This window comes from Nuphar pumila, chromosome 10 (genome assembly GCF_984573655.1).
Source record: "Nuphar pumila chromosome 10, dmNupPumi1.hap1.1, whole genome shotgun sequence".
In the NCBI taxonomy this organism is placed as follows: domain Eukaryota; kingdom Viridiplantae; phylum Streptophyta; class Magnoliopsida; order Nymphaeales; family Nymphaeaceae; genus Nuphar; species Nuphar pumila.
The window spans coordinates 105,659,318-105,674,467 of record NC_143258.1 but is presented as its reverse complement, the minus strand read 5'-3'; the positions used below and the strand labels follow the sequence as shown (position 1 = coordinate 105,674,467).

General features: G+C 36.8%; 1 protein-coding gene across 1 annotated transcript in view; it reads right to left on the bottom strand.

Annotated features, from left to right (window-relative positions):
- The window catches only part of HAF01 (HAC13 protein (HAC13)), a 166,497-nt gene that overhangs the window by 40,701 nt on the left and 110,646 nt on the right, over window positions 1-15,150 (bottom strand). Inside the window, exon 17 of the mRNA XM_090019611.1 lies at window positions 3,601-4,084. Within this exon, the coding sequence (XP_089875737.1) occupies window positions 3,601-4,084 (484 nt within the window). The remainder of the gene's footprint in view (window positions 1-3,600; window positions 4,085-15,150) is intronic.

Sequence of the window (15,150 nt, the reverse complement as noted above, 5' to 3'; positions counted from 1 at the left end):
TCCAGCTCTTGGTCCTGGCCTCCCTGCCTTGTTGCGATTATGTGGGTTGTGCCAACAATCTGCTTTCACATGGCCACGCTTGTTGCAATGGAAGCAAGTAGGGACACGGGTACCTCTAGTGGCAGGTGGAGCAGTAGGAGTAGGAAGGAGTCCTCCACGGCCCATATGAGCAGCAGGTGGACGAAATGAGGTAGACCCAGATGTAAACATGACAGGATGAGGATCATCAATAAGATGATCTTGAGTCAAACTAACTTCATACTGTAGGAGTTTGGCCTGTAAATCCTCAAAGCATGGAAGTGTAGAGGCAACCTGTAATGCAGTGCAAAACATACGATATTGGGGCCCAAGGCTTCCCAATACCTGCTGAACAACATCTCTGTCAGAAACAGGATATCCAATAGCGGCCAACTGATCAATGATAATTTTGATATCCCCTAGAAATTCAGTAATGGTCTTAGTTCCCTTTCGCATAGATTGGAACTGCCATTTCAGTTGAAGTGCACGTGATTCAGAAACCTGTGAATAAGAGTGAGCAAGATGTCTCCATAGTTCTGCAGCAGTAAAATGGTCAGAGATAGTTTGTAATATACGATCAGATAACGTGGCAGTCAAATAGGCAACCACAGATTGGTCCTTCTGAAACCAAACATCATACGCAGGATTTGGAATAGCAATGCAACTCACCTTCCCATCATTACCAGTTACCTCTTGCGTAATAGTCATAGGTGGGGCGGGTGATCCCCCATCCAGATGCCCGGAAAGACCATGACTTCGGATAAACGGCAGAATTTGGCGTTTCCAAAGTAAGTAGTTATCATGAGTTAATTTGTGAGAAACAAGTTGAGAAAGAAATCCGGGGCTGATTTTAGAATCCATAAGGAAGAAGATCAAAGATGAATCAAACAGCACGACAGAAATTCGTAGGTTGTACGGACAGAACCGTACGGACAGAAATTTTTGAGTTTTGGAAATCACGATTTTTTTTTTAGTTAATCGTGCAGAATGTACGATTTATCAACTATATTGCAAGAAATAGATAAGAAATCACAAGAAGTTTGAGAAAAGAGGCACTTTTGAGAAATGAGGGTTCCCAAATTTGGGGAAAACAGAAATTAGGGTTGATAAAATTGGGGATAACAGAATATGTAAGAAGGAAAAGATGCACGATATGAGGAAATGAAGAAACGACGTCGAAATATAGTGATTCAACGGAGAAACAACAGAGAAAAGATGAAAAAAAAAAAAACACTTTCCTTGAGAACGCCCAAAAACGCACGTCAAGGTCCTTAGGGGCCTTCCAGATGATCGTGATTACCACGCCCTTGGCTCTGATACCATGTGAGAAATCAGATGTGGGAGTCACCTTACTATCGTAGCAAGAGATAGAGAGAGAGGTAAGAGGGAAGAGAGAAAAAAATGTTGGGCGGCAATGATGTCTTCTCCCCTTTCCATTGATATTTATATGTTGTACGAGTGGTACAATACAGTACAATAGTACAATACAGTACAGTATGCTGTACAATACAGTACAATAGTACAATACAGTACAGTATGCTGTACAATACAGTACAATACAGTACAGTAGTACAATACAGTACAGTATGCTGTACAAGTGGTACAATACAGTACAGAAATATATTCATTTACATATACATATTTAACACTCCTCTCCCGCGAAGCTCCGCTCTCTCGATCACCTCCTCTCCTCTCGACGTTTCGCAGAGGAGACCGACGCCACCTCCTCCTCTCCCTCGTCGCAGGTACCCTCTCGCTCTCTTGTTGGGTCGGCAGGGGAGGGGCCGAGCCCCCCACCCTGCAATATATATATATATATATATATATATATATATATATATATATATATATATATATATATATATATTCCTGCCGCACCCCCGCACCCAAGGTTTTTGAAAGTGCCGCACCCACACCCATGTGACATAGCTCATAGACTATTGCCTCATACATGCTTATTATTCACATATAGTAATATGTGACAAGTAAACATTTTATCCAATAACCAGATATATGAACAATAAGGCACCACATTGACCTCTTGGCTTCGATGCCTTTGAGCTACAAGGTCAAGAAGAGTTAATGCCTCATATTTCACCATAGAGACTTACACCTCTTATAAAGTATATGCCCTTTTGAGCATATGTTTCTCATTATACATCAACCAATGGAAACATTTATTATCACATTTTCTTCCATTATTTTGTGCCATTAAACTACTCACCTCTATCCTTACAAAAATAAAGGCATCAACTTTAAGGAAAGAAGAAAGAAAAGAACAGCATGGGACCAGAACCGCTTGACCTAGGATGATGATTCAAATTAATCCTATTAACAGACCACTTAAAATAATTGTATAATATTAAGAGTTAAAAAAGACACCAATCCCGAAACAACCAGAACTTTTTTCGATAAATTTGGGTAACACACATAACAAGGTAAAATTAGTGATTCTGTTAAGACATTCAATAGTAAGAATACAAATTTTCTTAAGAAATCAGAAATAAGGGTGTAAGCTTGTCCACTCTTTGCACTCATGTTCCTATTTGATAAACTGAGGAGAAGGTAGTTAGCAATTGGCAGAATCCAAAAAGCTGCCCATTTTTCTTCTAAAAGATGCAACTAATACCTTCAAAAGAATGGAAACAGTGACTCAAGGTTAACAGAGCCGATGTGATGAAGACGACAAGGAGATTGAATACTTGGGAAAAAGATGAATTAGATGAAGGTGACACCATAAAACATAAAAAGAAAGAAAAAGGGAAAAATGATAAGAAAATAATTCCAAAAGGAGGGTTAATGTCTTGAAGAAAACATGGTCACCCTAACCTTTTATTTATGAAATGCTAAGACATCCAACAATTTTTCCCTTTCCTAATAAAAAAAAATAGTTTGCTTCTTCCCAACTCCTTAAAACCCTGTTTCTTCATCTGCTTTCCACCACCTCTCCCCCCTCCTTTTTCACTTGAAAGAAAAGACAGAATATACAAAGACATCATACAATAGCTCCAAAAAAAAAAACAGAAGAGGGCAACACTAAAAACAAAGAATTATATCAGCAATGAGGCTAGTGTCTGTTGTAGTGAAACAATACAAAGAAAGCAATGACACCTATAAAACCATGGTTTGGTTCCCCTGCAAGAATCAAGAAAAACTTCATTGCACAGAGATGGGAAAAAAGAAAATGGGAAAAAAGAAAGGAACTGGATAAGAAGATGCAGAAAAGAGGAGAAGAGGAAGAAACAACAGAACGGACAAAGAAGAGAGTGTTCTGAAGGAAACATGCAAAATTAACCTTTAGTTTGAAGTAACATAAAGAATCCTTGCACAAGAAAGCCAGAATGGGAGCTGCAAGATCTTGTTCAAAATAGGACATGCATGATACACCAGTAAGGATAACATGTGTGACTTCACTGAATAGCATATAACTAAAGATGAAGAAAATGATATGCAATATCCAAATAAATGAGAGACTATAGCCAGTGGTGACTTGAGTGGTGGTAGACTGTGATAATGTTATTGTGCTAATATTTTATGGCTACTAGATATTAATGTGGCAGCTATGAACCAAATTGGCCATACCATCCATAAGCATTCTGCAAAGTTCTGCAGCTTCAGCTGCTTCATCTTCAATTTCCTCCTCTGCTTGAGCTTGAGATTTATGCCTGCGCATTCCTAGTGCTCTACCATCTGCCTTGTCTCTTTTGGATCCGTTATTTCCCATATCCCCTTCTTCACATTCTTCAGCATCCAGTAAATTCTCAAGGTCGCCAGCAAAGGAATCAAGGTCACTATTTGCTTCAGAATCACTTTCAAGTTCTTCTATGTCAGCAGCTGATAGAGTTTGCACTTGTCGATCCCAAATTTCCTGGCATTTTTCGCGTGTTTGCTGCTGTAGCTGGAGGAATGACATGCGCTGCCCACGGGCAAACTTATTGAGAGTTGTTGCATCAACCTTAATCCCAGATGCAGCTTGTTCACTGGAGAGCTTTCGCACCATAGCAATACGATGCCATCTAGTCATTTTGTCTATTTTCTCTTCAGGAACATTGAACTTGAGAAGAACCTGGAGGGAACACCTTTATGAGGGAATTATAGAAACTTCATTGTAAAGTCAAGATGTTAACCCACACCCAAAAAGAAAGCCATGCTATAAGTGGATTCATGCAACATAAAATATTTAATGGGTATACATTATACAACTATGGTCTCCTAAAAATCAATGCTCAGAGAAAAAGTTCAAACTTTATGGACCAAATAGAATAACATTGCTAACAATGTCTATTCACAGGACAATATAAAGATAGAGCATAAAACATGTGCCTCTAAATGAGTAGCAAAAGTTCAGGAAATCGAAATCAACAAGCCACTAGAAGTTTGATGTCTATGATTCTGGACAAAAATGCATGATTCATAAAAAGGCCTAGGCAGGCAATTTCAAACAAAATAAAGAAAAATTGTATCCTATACGAAGCAGACCTGTTTCCCTGTCAATTTTGGTTCAGCAATCTACAAACGGAAGAACATCAGTGTCAAACAGATTAGAAATTGATTGATGTATATATCCCAAGAGACCCAATGGTTTAAAACTCATTGACTCAGGAGCACACACACACATATATATGGGTTTATATTTGGTACTAATGAAGGTTCCAAACTACTGCAATGGAAATCGTAAGTGTAAGCTATATCGACTCAATCTGACCATATAGATGTCTTCCACATGGTTTGTTTGCTAAGGATCAAACCCTGGATCATTGTTTTTCGATGTAAAATTATGAGTTTTTAAGTCATGAAACTTCAGTACATTGTGGACCATTGATTTTTGTAAACACAGAAAAACATGTTTAGATGTCACAATCACATGATTCAAGACAACAGCAGAGCCAGGAATCTATGGGGTTTGATAAGTGATAACTAAAATCAAACATTCATTAATAAAATCATGCTTAATGATAATTAAAAAGAAAAAGAATGCACAAAAAACTCTAAAACCCTAATTAAACGTTCATGTTATTTGCAAAAATCCAAATCAATACCCTAAATCCTAAAAAACCACACATTTATGATAATTTGATATTCTAATGAAAATTAAGCATTCATTATATGGCAAATGTTAATTAAAAAACACAAAAAACCCTAAAAACTTGATTAAACATTCATGTTGTTTAAAAAATAAACTAAATCAATAACCTAAATCCTAACAAACATCATGCATTGTGCTAATTAAAAAAAACAAATATAACCCCTAAAATCAAAACCTTATCAAGCACTTATTTATGATTTGAAAAAAAAATGGAAAGAAAAAGAAGAGGAAAAGAGGCGGGAGAACCAGCCACCAGGGGTGCATGTAAAAGAGGAAGAAGAGGGCGCCAGAGGTCCACCGTGTGTTAAGACAATCAAGATGGATCCAGATCCAAAACCTGTATTCTTGTATTTACTTTATATTCTAAAAGGTAATAGTGTAATCTGCTGCAAGTATTCTTTATATAAAAAAAATGATGTCACCCTAGAGTGTGTCAGACGTCCATTCAGCCCCCAACATAGATTTTCTTCTCTTCCTTTTGTCTTGTCTGTTTATTGTGCACGATCAAGCTTCCAAGGGTTATTTCACATTGCATCAAGCCCAAAAGAGGTAGGTCCCATCGATCCTGGCTTCTCCCTTCCTATTCCAAAATAAAAAATCCTTCTTTCAGATCTGTAAAAAAAAATTAACAGACCTGAAAGTATTTCTTCTATCTTATTTCAGCATCAGATCGACTTTCATTCTACCTTGTTAGATGAAATCAATCCAGATCTTACGATTCATCACATTAGATCTGATCAGATCTAATGACCTTAATAAAAAAAAAATCCTTTCCCCAAAGTCTATCGATCTTCCTAAATAAAATAAAATAAAAAAATCTGTTTTTTTTTCTTTTCTTACCCATCACGTCAAATCAGATCTAATGTGATTTCTTCTGTCTTGTTCATCACATCAGATCAGATCTGCCATGATTCATTCTCTTTTTCTCTTATATATATATATATATATATATATATATATATATATATATATATATATATATATATATAGGTCTGCATTTCTGGATCAATCAATACAAGTGCCAATATCTCTCTGATCTGTAGTTTCTGATCATCTGCAAAAAAAAAACGCAGATACCGCTCATATCAGAATAACCAGAAATACAGAATCATCAGAAAGATTCAGCATGACTGATTGATCATTCTTTGTAATATATCGCAAATTTTTCCTAATTATAAAATTTAATAAATGTAATTTTTATTAAATAAATATATTTTTATTATCTAAATTTATATCATATATATATATATACGTGTGACTGACACTAAATGGATCCTAATATGGATCTTGGATCATCTGGGCAGATTCATGTGGCGTTAAATAGATCCTAATATGGATCTTGGACCCTAAGGGCCAAGATCCAAGATCCATTAGTAGTTGGATAGATAAGCTTTTAAAATATATATATAATATTAATAAGGTAATATATATTATATATTGAAGAGTTTTATTATGGAAGGACTTTTATTTTCTTATGGAAATAAAAGACCTGTTTTAGATAGGGACGTTCCTCTCTAATAGGAGTCCCTTTTGCTTTAAATGACTCATACCAGCCCTCTCTCTCTATACCGATTTTGAGAGAGAGGGAGAAGGCTGAACAGAAAAATAAAAAAAATAAAAAGGGAGAGAAGAGAAAGATGTTGTACAGTGGGTGAGAGAAAGAGAGAGAGAGAGAAAACCCCCTCCAATGTCTCCTTTTTCCTCTACGTTTTCGCCAATCTTCAAGCAAGGGTACAGGTTCTCTTTTTTCATTAGATAGGAGGCTAGCATGGGTCGAATCACATAGGGTTAAAGGATTCTCAGCAAAATGCGTGACAGCATGATGGAAGTGTTAAGACATATGTAATAATACATCTATATATATAAATATAGATGTATTCACCATAATACCCGATAGGGGTATTATGGTCTTTTCACAAGTACCCATTAGGGGTACTTGTTTTATTTCTTTTATTTTGCTGTTTTTTATTTTTGCTTTTTTTTTATTTTTTAAATGTAATTTGGGATATCAAAAGGGGCCCCACAATGGAGTCGTTGGGGCCCCCAACGGTCACAATTGTGATCGTTGGGGGCTCCCAACGACTCTATTGGGAGCCCCCTTTGGTCTCCCTTTTCTTATAAATAGGGGGAACCTCACTTGTATTTGGCATTGCTTTAGAGAGCTTCTCTCCAATAAAAGAGATATTATTTTTATGTGTGTAGCCTTATTATAAGGCCCTTCGTATATCCCTTGGTGGATTTCCTCTCTTATGCTTGTTTCATTTGTCCGTGTTGGACATAGTGAATGCTTTGGCATTCTTGGATTCTTCCGCATACTTCATTACATGGTATCAAAGCCATACGATCTTCTAAGGTAAAATCGTGTCTCTCTCTACTTCCTTTTCTTTTCACATCTTCATTTTGTAGCAATGGAAGTCAAGATCGATCTATCATTCAAGCTCAATGGAAAAAATTACATGATGTGGGCATCCGCAATGGAGAATAATCTCAAAGGCAAGAAGCTTTGGGGTTATGTAATGGGAACCGTTCCGGAACCCCAACTTAAGCTCACAAAGATAGAAGAAGATCAAGAGAAAGCACTTGAAGGTGATGCTCGTCTCAAGGCCATAGAAGATTATCATCACCAAATGGAAGATTGGGAGAGCAACCATGCAAAAATCCTAGCATGGTTTATGAATAATGTCGAACTTAAGGTATGTGCAAATATTGCAATATTTCGTCGGGCAAATGAAGTTTGGTTTTTTATGAAGGGTACGTTTACCCAAAAGGATCTTGAAAGAGCTTAATTTTTGCAAGAAAAAGTGAGAACCACAAAACAATGTGACATGAGCATACAAGACTATTATAGTGCTCTAAATCCTTTGTGGGATTAATTGGCTCTTTTAGAGCCTAAATGGGTGGCTATAGAGGATGTGGTACTAAGACAAAAACAAATTGAACAAGATAGATTGTTTCAATTTTTAATTGGGCTTCGTCCCGAATTTGAACAAGTTAGATCCTCATTTCTCCATAGATCTACGTTTACTCCCTTAGAAGAGGCTATTGCCAAGATTACTCAAGAAGAGACTAGGCATAGCATGGGTAAAAGCATAGATGAAGTTCTTGTCGTATCTAAACCCGGTAATCATGTTAAAACATATAAACCACCTCATTTTGGTAAGCAAGGGAGTGGTGGAAGAAAAATGATTATATGTCATCATTGTTATGAGCCGGGACATATTAAACCCGTTTGCCCAAAGCTAAATGGGGCATTCAAGCCAAAGGTGGCTTCCGTTGAAGAATCATCCACCAAAGAAGATGACGGCAAGAACGGGGATCTCAAAGATACTCTTGGTCAAATCTCCTTGGCTCTCCAACAAATTCTAAAGGCTACTTCTGTTAAAATATATATATATATATATATATATATATATATATATATATATATATATATATATACATATACTTATATATATACATTCGTATATATACAAGTATATGTATATATATACATATTCTAATTTATTGAAATACCCGATAGGGGTATTATTGTAATTCTGTCATTGTACCTTTCTTTTTCTTTTTTATCTTTTTCCTTTTTCCTTTTTCCTTTTTCCTTTTTGCTTTTTACTTTTTTGTCTTTTTATTTTTTCACTTTAGGATGACCACAAGGGGCCCCACTCTTGTAGTCGTTGGGGCCCCAACGGTCATATTTCTGACCGTTGGAGCTCCCAACGACTACAAGGGAGCCCCCTTGTAGTCTCTTCTTTAGAGCCTCCCTCCTCTATAAATAGAGGAGGTGTTCTCCTTCTCATGTATGGGTTTTATACCCCTCTCTCTTCTCTTCTTCAATAAAATCCAACTTATGACTTTAAGTCATTTCCATATTTGAGAGTTTTGTGTATGCACATTTGGTGTTTGTGTTCTTGGCTTTAGTGGTCACTCTTTAAGAGTGACATTTGCTCTATTGGTGCTTCCGCCTCTTTTCATTACATGGTATCAAAGCAAGGTTGGTGATTGGGCTTCTCTTTTATCATCTTGGAACGTGTGCCTCTCAAAGTTTTTGAAGAAGAGAAGAATATTCGGTGCCGATGGAACGTGACTCTAAAGTGGAGCTCTCTTTTAAGCTAAATGGGTCCAACTACCTCATGTGGGCCTCCGCTATGGAAAATCACCTAAGAGGTAAGAAACTTTGGGGTTTTGTTATGGGAACTACTCCCGAACCCTCTCTTGTTCTCACCAAAATTGAAAATGAGATTGAGAAGGCTTTAGATGGCGATGAGCGCATCAAAGCCATTAATGAACATCAATCCAAAATCGAGGATTGGGAAAGTAACCACGCCAAAAATTTGGCATGGTTTATGAACAATGTAGATCTTAAAAATTGTGCTAATATTGCCAAATTTAGAAGGGCCAATGAGGCTTGGTTTTTCCTTAAGGGTATGTATACCCAAAAGGATCTTGCTCGACAATTTTTTTGTCAAGCCGTTCTACCAAACAAATGGACATGAGTGTCCGGGACTACTTTAGCTCTCTAACCCCCCTTTGGGATGAGCTTGCTCTTCTTGAGCCTAAGTGGGTTGCTCCACAAGATATTGAGCTAAAAAGGGAACAAATTAAAAAGGAGCACTTTTTTCAATTCCTTCATGGACTTCGCCCGGAATTTGAACAAGTAAGGGCATCTCTTCTCCATAGAAGCAAAGCCCTACCTATTGAAGATGCCCTTGCCGAGCTATGTCAAGAAGAGACTCGACTTGGTTTGAGCATTAAGAGTGATGATGTTTTGGCCGTTACTAGGCCCGGATCTAATGTTAAAGCATATAGACCTCCCCACTTTAATAAAAATAACTATGGACCTAGAAAGGGGATTATATGCCATTATTGTAATGAACCGGGGCACATAAGACCGGTTTGCCCAAAGCTTAAAGGAAAAGTTGCCGCGGTTGGAGAAGATTCTCCAAAGGAAGAAAGCACCAAAGAAGGAGATATCAAAGAAACTCTAAATCACATCTCCGAAGTTCTCCAACATCTACTCAAGGCTTCTCCTTCAACATCCGGGGCCGCCATTGCCTACTCTTCATCTCCTCCAGGTATGTGGATACTAGACTCCGGTGCTTCTTTTCATATGACATCTCATAAAAATTCTCTTTCAAATATTTTTTCCGAACCTATATCTTCTTGTGTTTCAACGGCCGATGGTACATCATTAAAAATTGAAAGTATTGGATCTCTTAATTTTAAAAACTTTTTTGTTCCTAAAGTAAGAATCGTTCCTAAAATAAATTTAAACCTTTTTTCCGTATCTCAAATTACCGATCATGGATGCCAAGTCTCTTTCTCACCCAAGGATTGCACCGTGCAGGATCTCCAGTCAGGGAAGCTGATTGGGCAAGGCCATAGAAGGGGTGACCTCTATTTTATGGATTTTTTGACTCTTCCATCTAAGCCATCGTGCAATCTTGTAAATGACAAAAGTATTGGAATATGGCATGAGAGACTTGGCCATCCAAATTTTGTAAAAATGTCTCTTTTTCCGTTTTTGAACAATACTTGTAAAGACAATCACATGACTTGTAAAGATTGCATTTTTGGGAAATCTAAAGCTATTCCATTTCCACAAAGAAGTTACTTTACAACTCGGCCATTTGAACTTATTCATTCCGATGTGTGGGGACCTTCCCCTATTTTGTCTAAAGGTGGTTTTTCGTATTACGTGGTATTTATTGATGATTTTACTCGATTCACATGGATTTACTTCCTAAGTCGTAAATCCAAAGTTTTTTCCTTCTTTAAAGAATTTCATGCAATGGTCAAAAACCAATTTTTGGGAAATCTATCTATTCTTAGATCCGATTCGGGAGGCGAATATATGTCCAATGATTTTCAAACCTATTTGAAAGAAAATGGAATTTTTCACCAACGTTCTTGCCCCAACACTCCGCAACAAAATGGCCTTGCGGAAAGAAAGCATAGGCACATAATAGAGACTACAAGAACGTTATTAATCTCAAGAAACATTCCAAAATCTTTTTGGGCCGAAGCGGTTCTAACCTCTTCATATCTTATCAATAGAACTCCTTCGTCCTCCTTGAAAAATCTTTCTTCATTTGAAAAACTTTACAATATGTCTCCCGATTATAAAAGACTAAGAATTTTTTGATGTAAATGTTTTGTTTTAACCCACAAGAATGATAAACTTTCCCCTAGGGCTATTGAATGCATTTTTTTGGGATATGGCGAAAAACAAAAAGGATATCGATGTTTTGACATACTTAAAAACAAGCTTTATATCTCTAAAGATGTCACATTCCTTGAAGAGGAAAGTGGTTTTTCGCACCAACCAAATGAAAATATTGATTATTCATTCTTATTTGACTTATTGCCTAAAGATGATCATATTGATCCTAATGAATCCCTTAGTGAAGATCTTGTTGAACATCCAAGCGATGATCAAAACTTAGAACAAAATGTTTCAAGACAAATACAAGTCTACTCTAGAAGGAATGAAAGGAATCCTCCTTGTGCCCTTGAAAGATTTTCCCAAAATGAATCCATCGAAGAGATTTCTCAAAGAAGGTCAAATCGGATTTCTAAAATACCAAATAGATTTGTTTCTTATGACTCTTTTTCGCCTAATTTTCGAGCATGTCTACTTGCTCTTCACTCCTTTCATGAACCATCTCATTACAATGATGCTAAGCAATATGCTCATTGGAATGATGCTATGCAACTTGAACTTAATGCCCTTAAAAAGGCACAAAGTTGGGAAATCATTGATCCTCCCAATGACAAGAAACCCATTGGATGTAGATGGGTTTTTAAAGTGAAAACTAAGAGTGATGGTTCATTGGAAAGATATAAGGCTAGGTTGGTAGCCAAGGGATATGCCCAAGAGTATGGGGTAGATTATGATGAAACTTTTGCCCCCGTTGCTCGAATGACTAGTGTTCGAGCTCTTATTGCTATAGCCGCAATTAAAAAATGGACAATCTTTCAACTAGATGTCAAAAATGTCTTTTGAATGGTAATTTAAATGAAGAAGTGTATATGGAACCGCCTCCGGGTATGGATTTAAATGGAAAAATTTTGAAATTAAAAAAGGCCTTATATGGTCATAAGCAAGCTCCCAAAGCTTGGTATGATAGGTTTAGTAATGTATTAATAAATTTAGGTTTTTCTTCTTGTTATACTGACACTGCTCTTTTTGTTAAAAGGACAGGTGACTTCATTATTATGCTTCTGTTGTATGTTGATGATATGATCATCACTGGGAATGACAAAAAGGGAGTAGATAATGTAAAGACCATGTTAAAAGAAACTTTTGATATGTCTGACCTTGGTTATTTGAGATATTTTTTAGGGATTGAAGTGGCTTATTCCCCGCGAGAATACATCTTATCTCAGATGAAATTAGCTGCTGAAATTTGTGCCAAATCAGGAATATCTGATGAAAAGAAAGTTGAGACTCCTGAAGTCATTAATGCAAAATTGAGACTTGAAGATGGTGTTCTTCTCGAGGATCCAACCCCCTACCGTCAATTAATCGGATCTCTCACCTATCTATCCATCACACGTCCTGACATTGCTCATGCGGTTCATGCAGTAAGCCAGTTTCAACATGCACCTACTTCAGTTCATATGGCAGCCGTATTGAGAATTGTCAGATATATCAAAAATACTATATCCAAAGGACTCTTCTTATCATCTTCCTCCTCTCTTGACTTAATTGCTTTTACTGATGCTGACTGGGGAGGAAATCCCAATGATCGTATCTCAATAACCGGTCTTTGTATTTTTTTAGGTGAATCCCTCATTTCGTGGAGATACAAGAAACAGCAGAAGGTCTCACTGTCATCCACTGAAGCTGAATATCGGGCCATGGCAATGACAACTATGGAAATCGTATGGCTCAGAAGTCTCCTTGCTGACATGGGCGTCCCCATTTCTACTCCCACCAAGCTCTGTTGTGACAACAAAAGTGTGATTTACATTGCTAGTAATCACACCTTTCATGAGCGGACCAAGCATATTGAAATGGACTGCCATTATGTTCGAGACGAATACCTCAGAGGGACTATCTCATTACCATTTGTTACTTCAGAGCATCAACTAGCTGACTTCTTCACCAAGGCGCTCCCAACTCCACGATTCATGTTTCTCCTTAGCAAACTTTCGGTCTTCTCCCCGTAAAGTTTGAGGGGGCGTGTTAAAATATATATATATATATATATATATATATATATATATATACAAGTATATGTATACATATATGTATATATACATATTCTAATTTATTGAAATACCCGATAGGGGTATTATTGTAATTCTGTCATTATACCTTTCTTTTTCTTTTTTATCTTTTTCCTTTTTCCTTTTTGCTTTTTACTTTTTTGTCTTTTTATTCTTTCACTTTAGGATGACCACAAGGGGCCCCACTCTTGTAGTCGTTGGGGCCCCAACGGTCATATTTCTGACCGTTGGAGCTCCCAACGACTACAAGGGAGCCCCCTTGTAGTCTCTTCTTTAGAGCCTCCCTCCTCTATAAATAGAGGAGGTGTTCTCCTTCTCATGTATGGGTTTTATACCCCTCTCTCTTCTCTTCAATAAAATCCAACTTATGACTTTAAGTCATTTCCATATTTGAGAGTTTTGTGTGTGCACATTTGGTGTTTGTGTTCTTGGCTTTAGTGGTCACTCTTTAAGAGTGACATTTGCTCTATTGGTGCTTCCGCCTCTTTTCATTACAACTTCCACCTCCGGTGCCGCCATTGCCTCATCATCACCTCCCGGTACGTACTCTTGGATTTTAGATTCCGGAGCCTCTTTTCACATGACCCCTCATGAAAATGCATTAACCAACGTGCACACCAATTCAAAAATATCTTGTGTCTCTACGGCCGATGGAACTTTTCTCAAAATAAATAGTATTGGAACTCTTGATTCTAAAAATGTTCAAAATTTTCTTGTTCCAAAAGTTAGAATAGTTCCTAAATTAAATCTAAACCTCTTTTCCGTTTCTGAAATTGCCGACCATGGATGTGAAATATCTTTTTCATCCCAAGGGTGCTTTGTGCAGGATCTCTGGTCCGGAAAGCGGATTGGGCAAGGCCATAAGAAGGGAGATCTTTATTTTATGGATAACTTAATGCTTCCAAATACCTCATTTTGTACTTATGTCCAAGACAAAAATATTGAAACTTGGCATAAAAGGCTTGGACATCCAAGTTACTCTAAAATGTATCTTTTTCCTTTTGGAAACAAGTTTTGTAAAGAAAAAGATATCAATTGCAAAGATTGCATTTTTGGAAAAATGAAGTCTATTCCTTTTCCTATTAGAACCTTTGTACAACAAGACCTTTTGAATTGGTGCATTCCGATGTATGGGGACCATCTCCGATTCTATCCAAAGGTGGTTATTCGTATTATGTTACCTTTATTGATGATTATACTAGATATGTAAGGATTTATTTTCTTAACCTTAAATCGAAAGTTTTTAACTTCTTCAAAGAATTTCATGTAAAAGTTCAAAATCAATTTCAAAGTCAAATATCCATTCTTAGATCCGATTCGGGTGGAGAATACTTATCAAATGAGTTTCAATCATATTTAAAACAACACGGCATTTGTCATCAAAAATCTTGTCCAAGAACTCCTCAACAAAACGGTCTAGCGGAAAGAAAACATAGACATATTTTAGAAACCACTAGATCTTTACTCACTTCTAAAAATATTCCTAAAAGTTTTTGGGCCGAAGTCGTGTTAACCTCCACCTATTTAATCAATAGGATGCCATCTTCAAAATTGAACAATATCTCGCCTTATGAAAAACTTTTTAATATGACACCCGACTACAATCGTCTTCGTATTTTTTGGTGTAAATGCTTTGTTCTTTTACATAAAAGAGATAAATTGTCACCTAAAGCAATAGAATGCGTATTTTTAGGATATGGTGAAAATCAAAAGGGCTATAGATGCTTTGACTATAAAAACAATAAATTATTTGTCTCCAAAGATGTGACCTTTTTAGAAGATGAAAATGGATTTGAAATATTGGAAAAACCAAATGA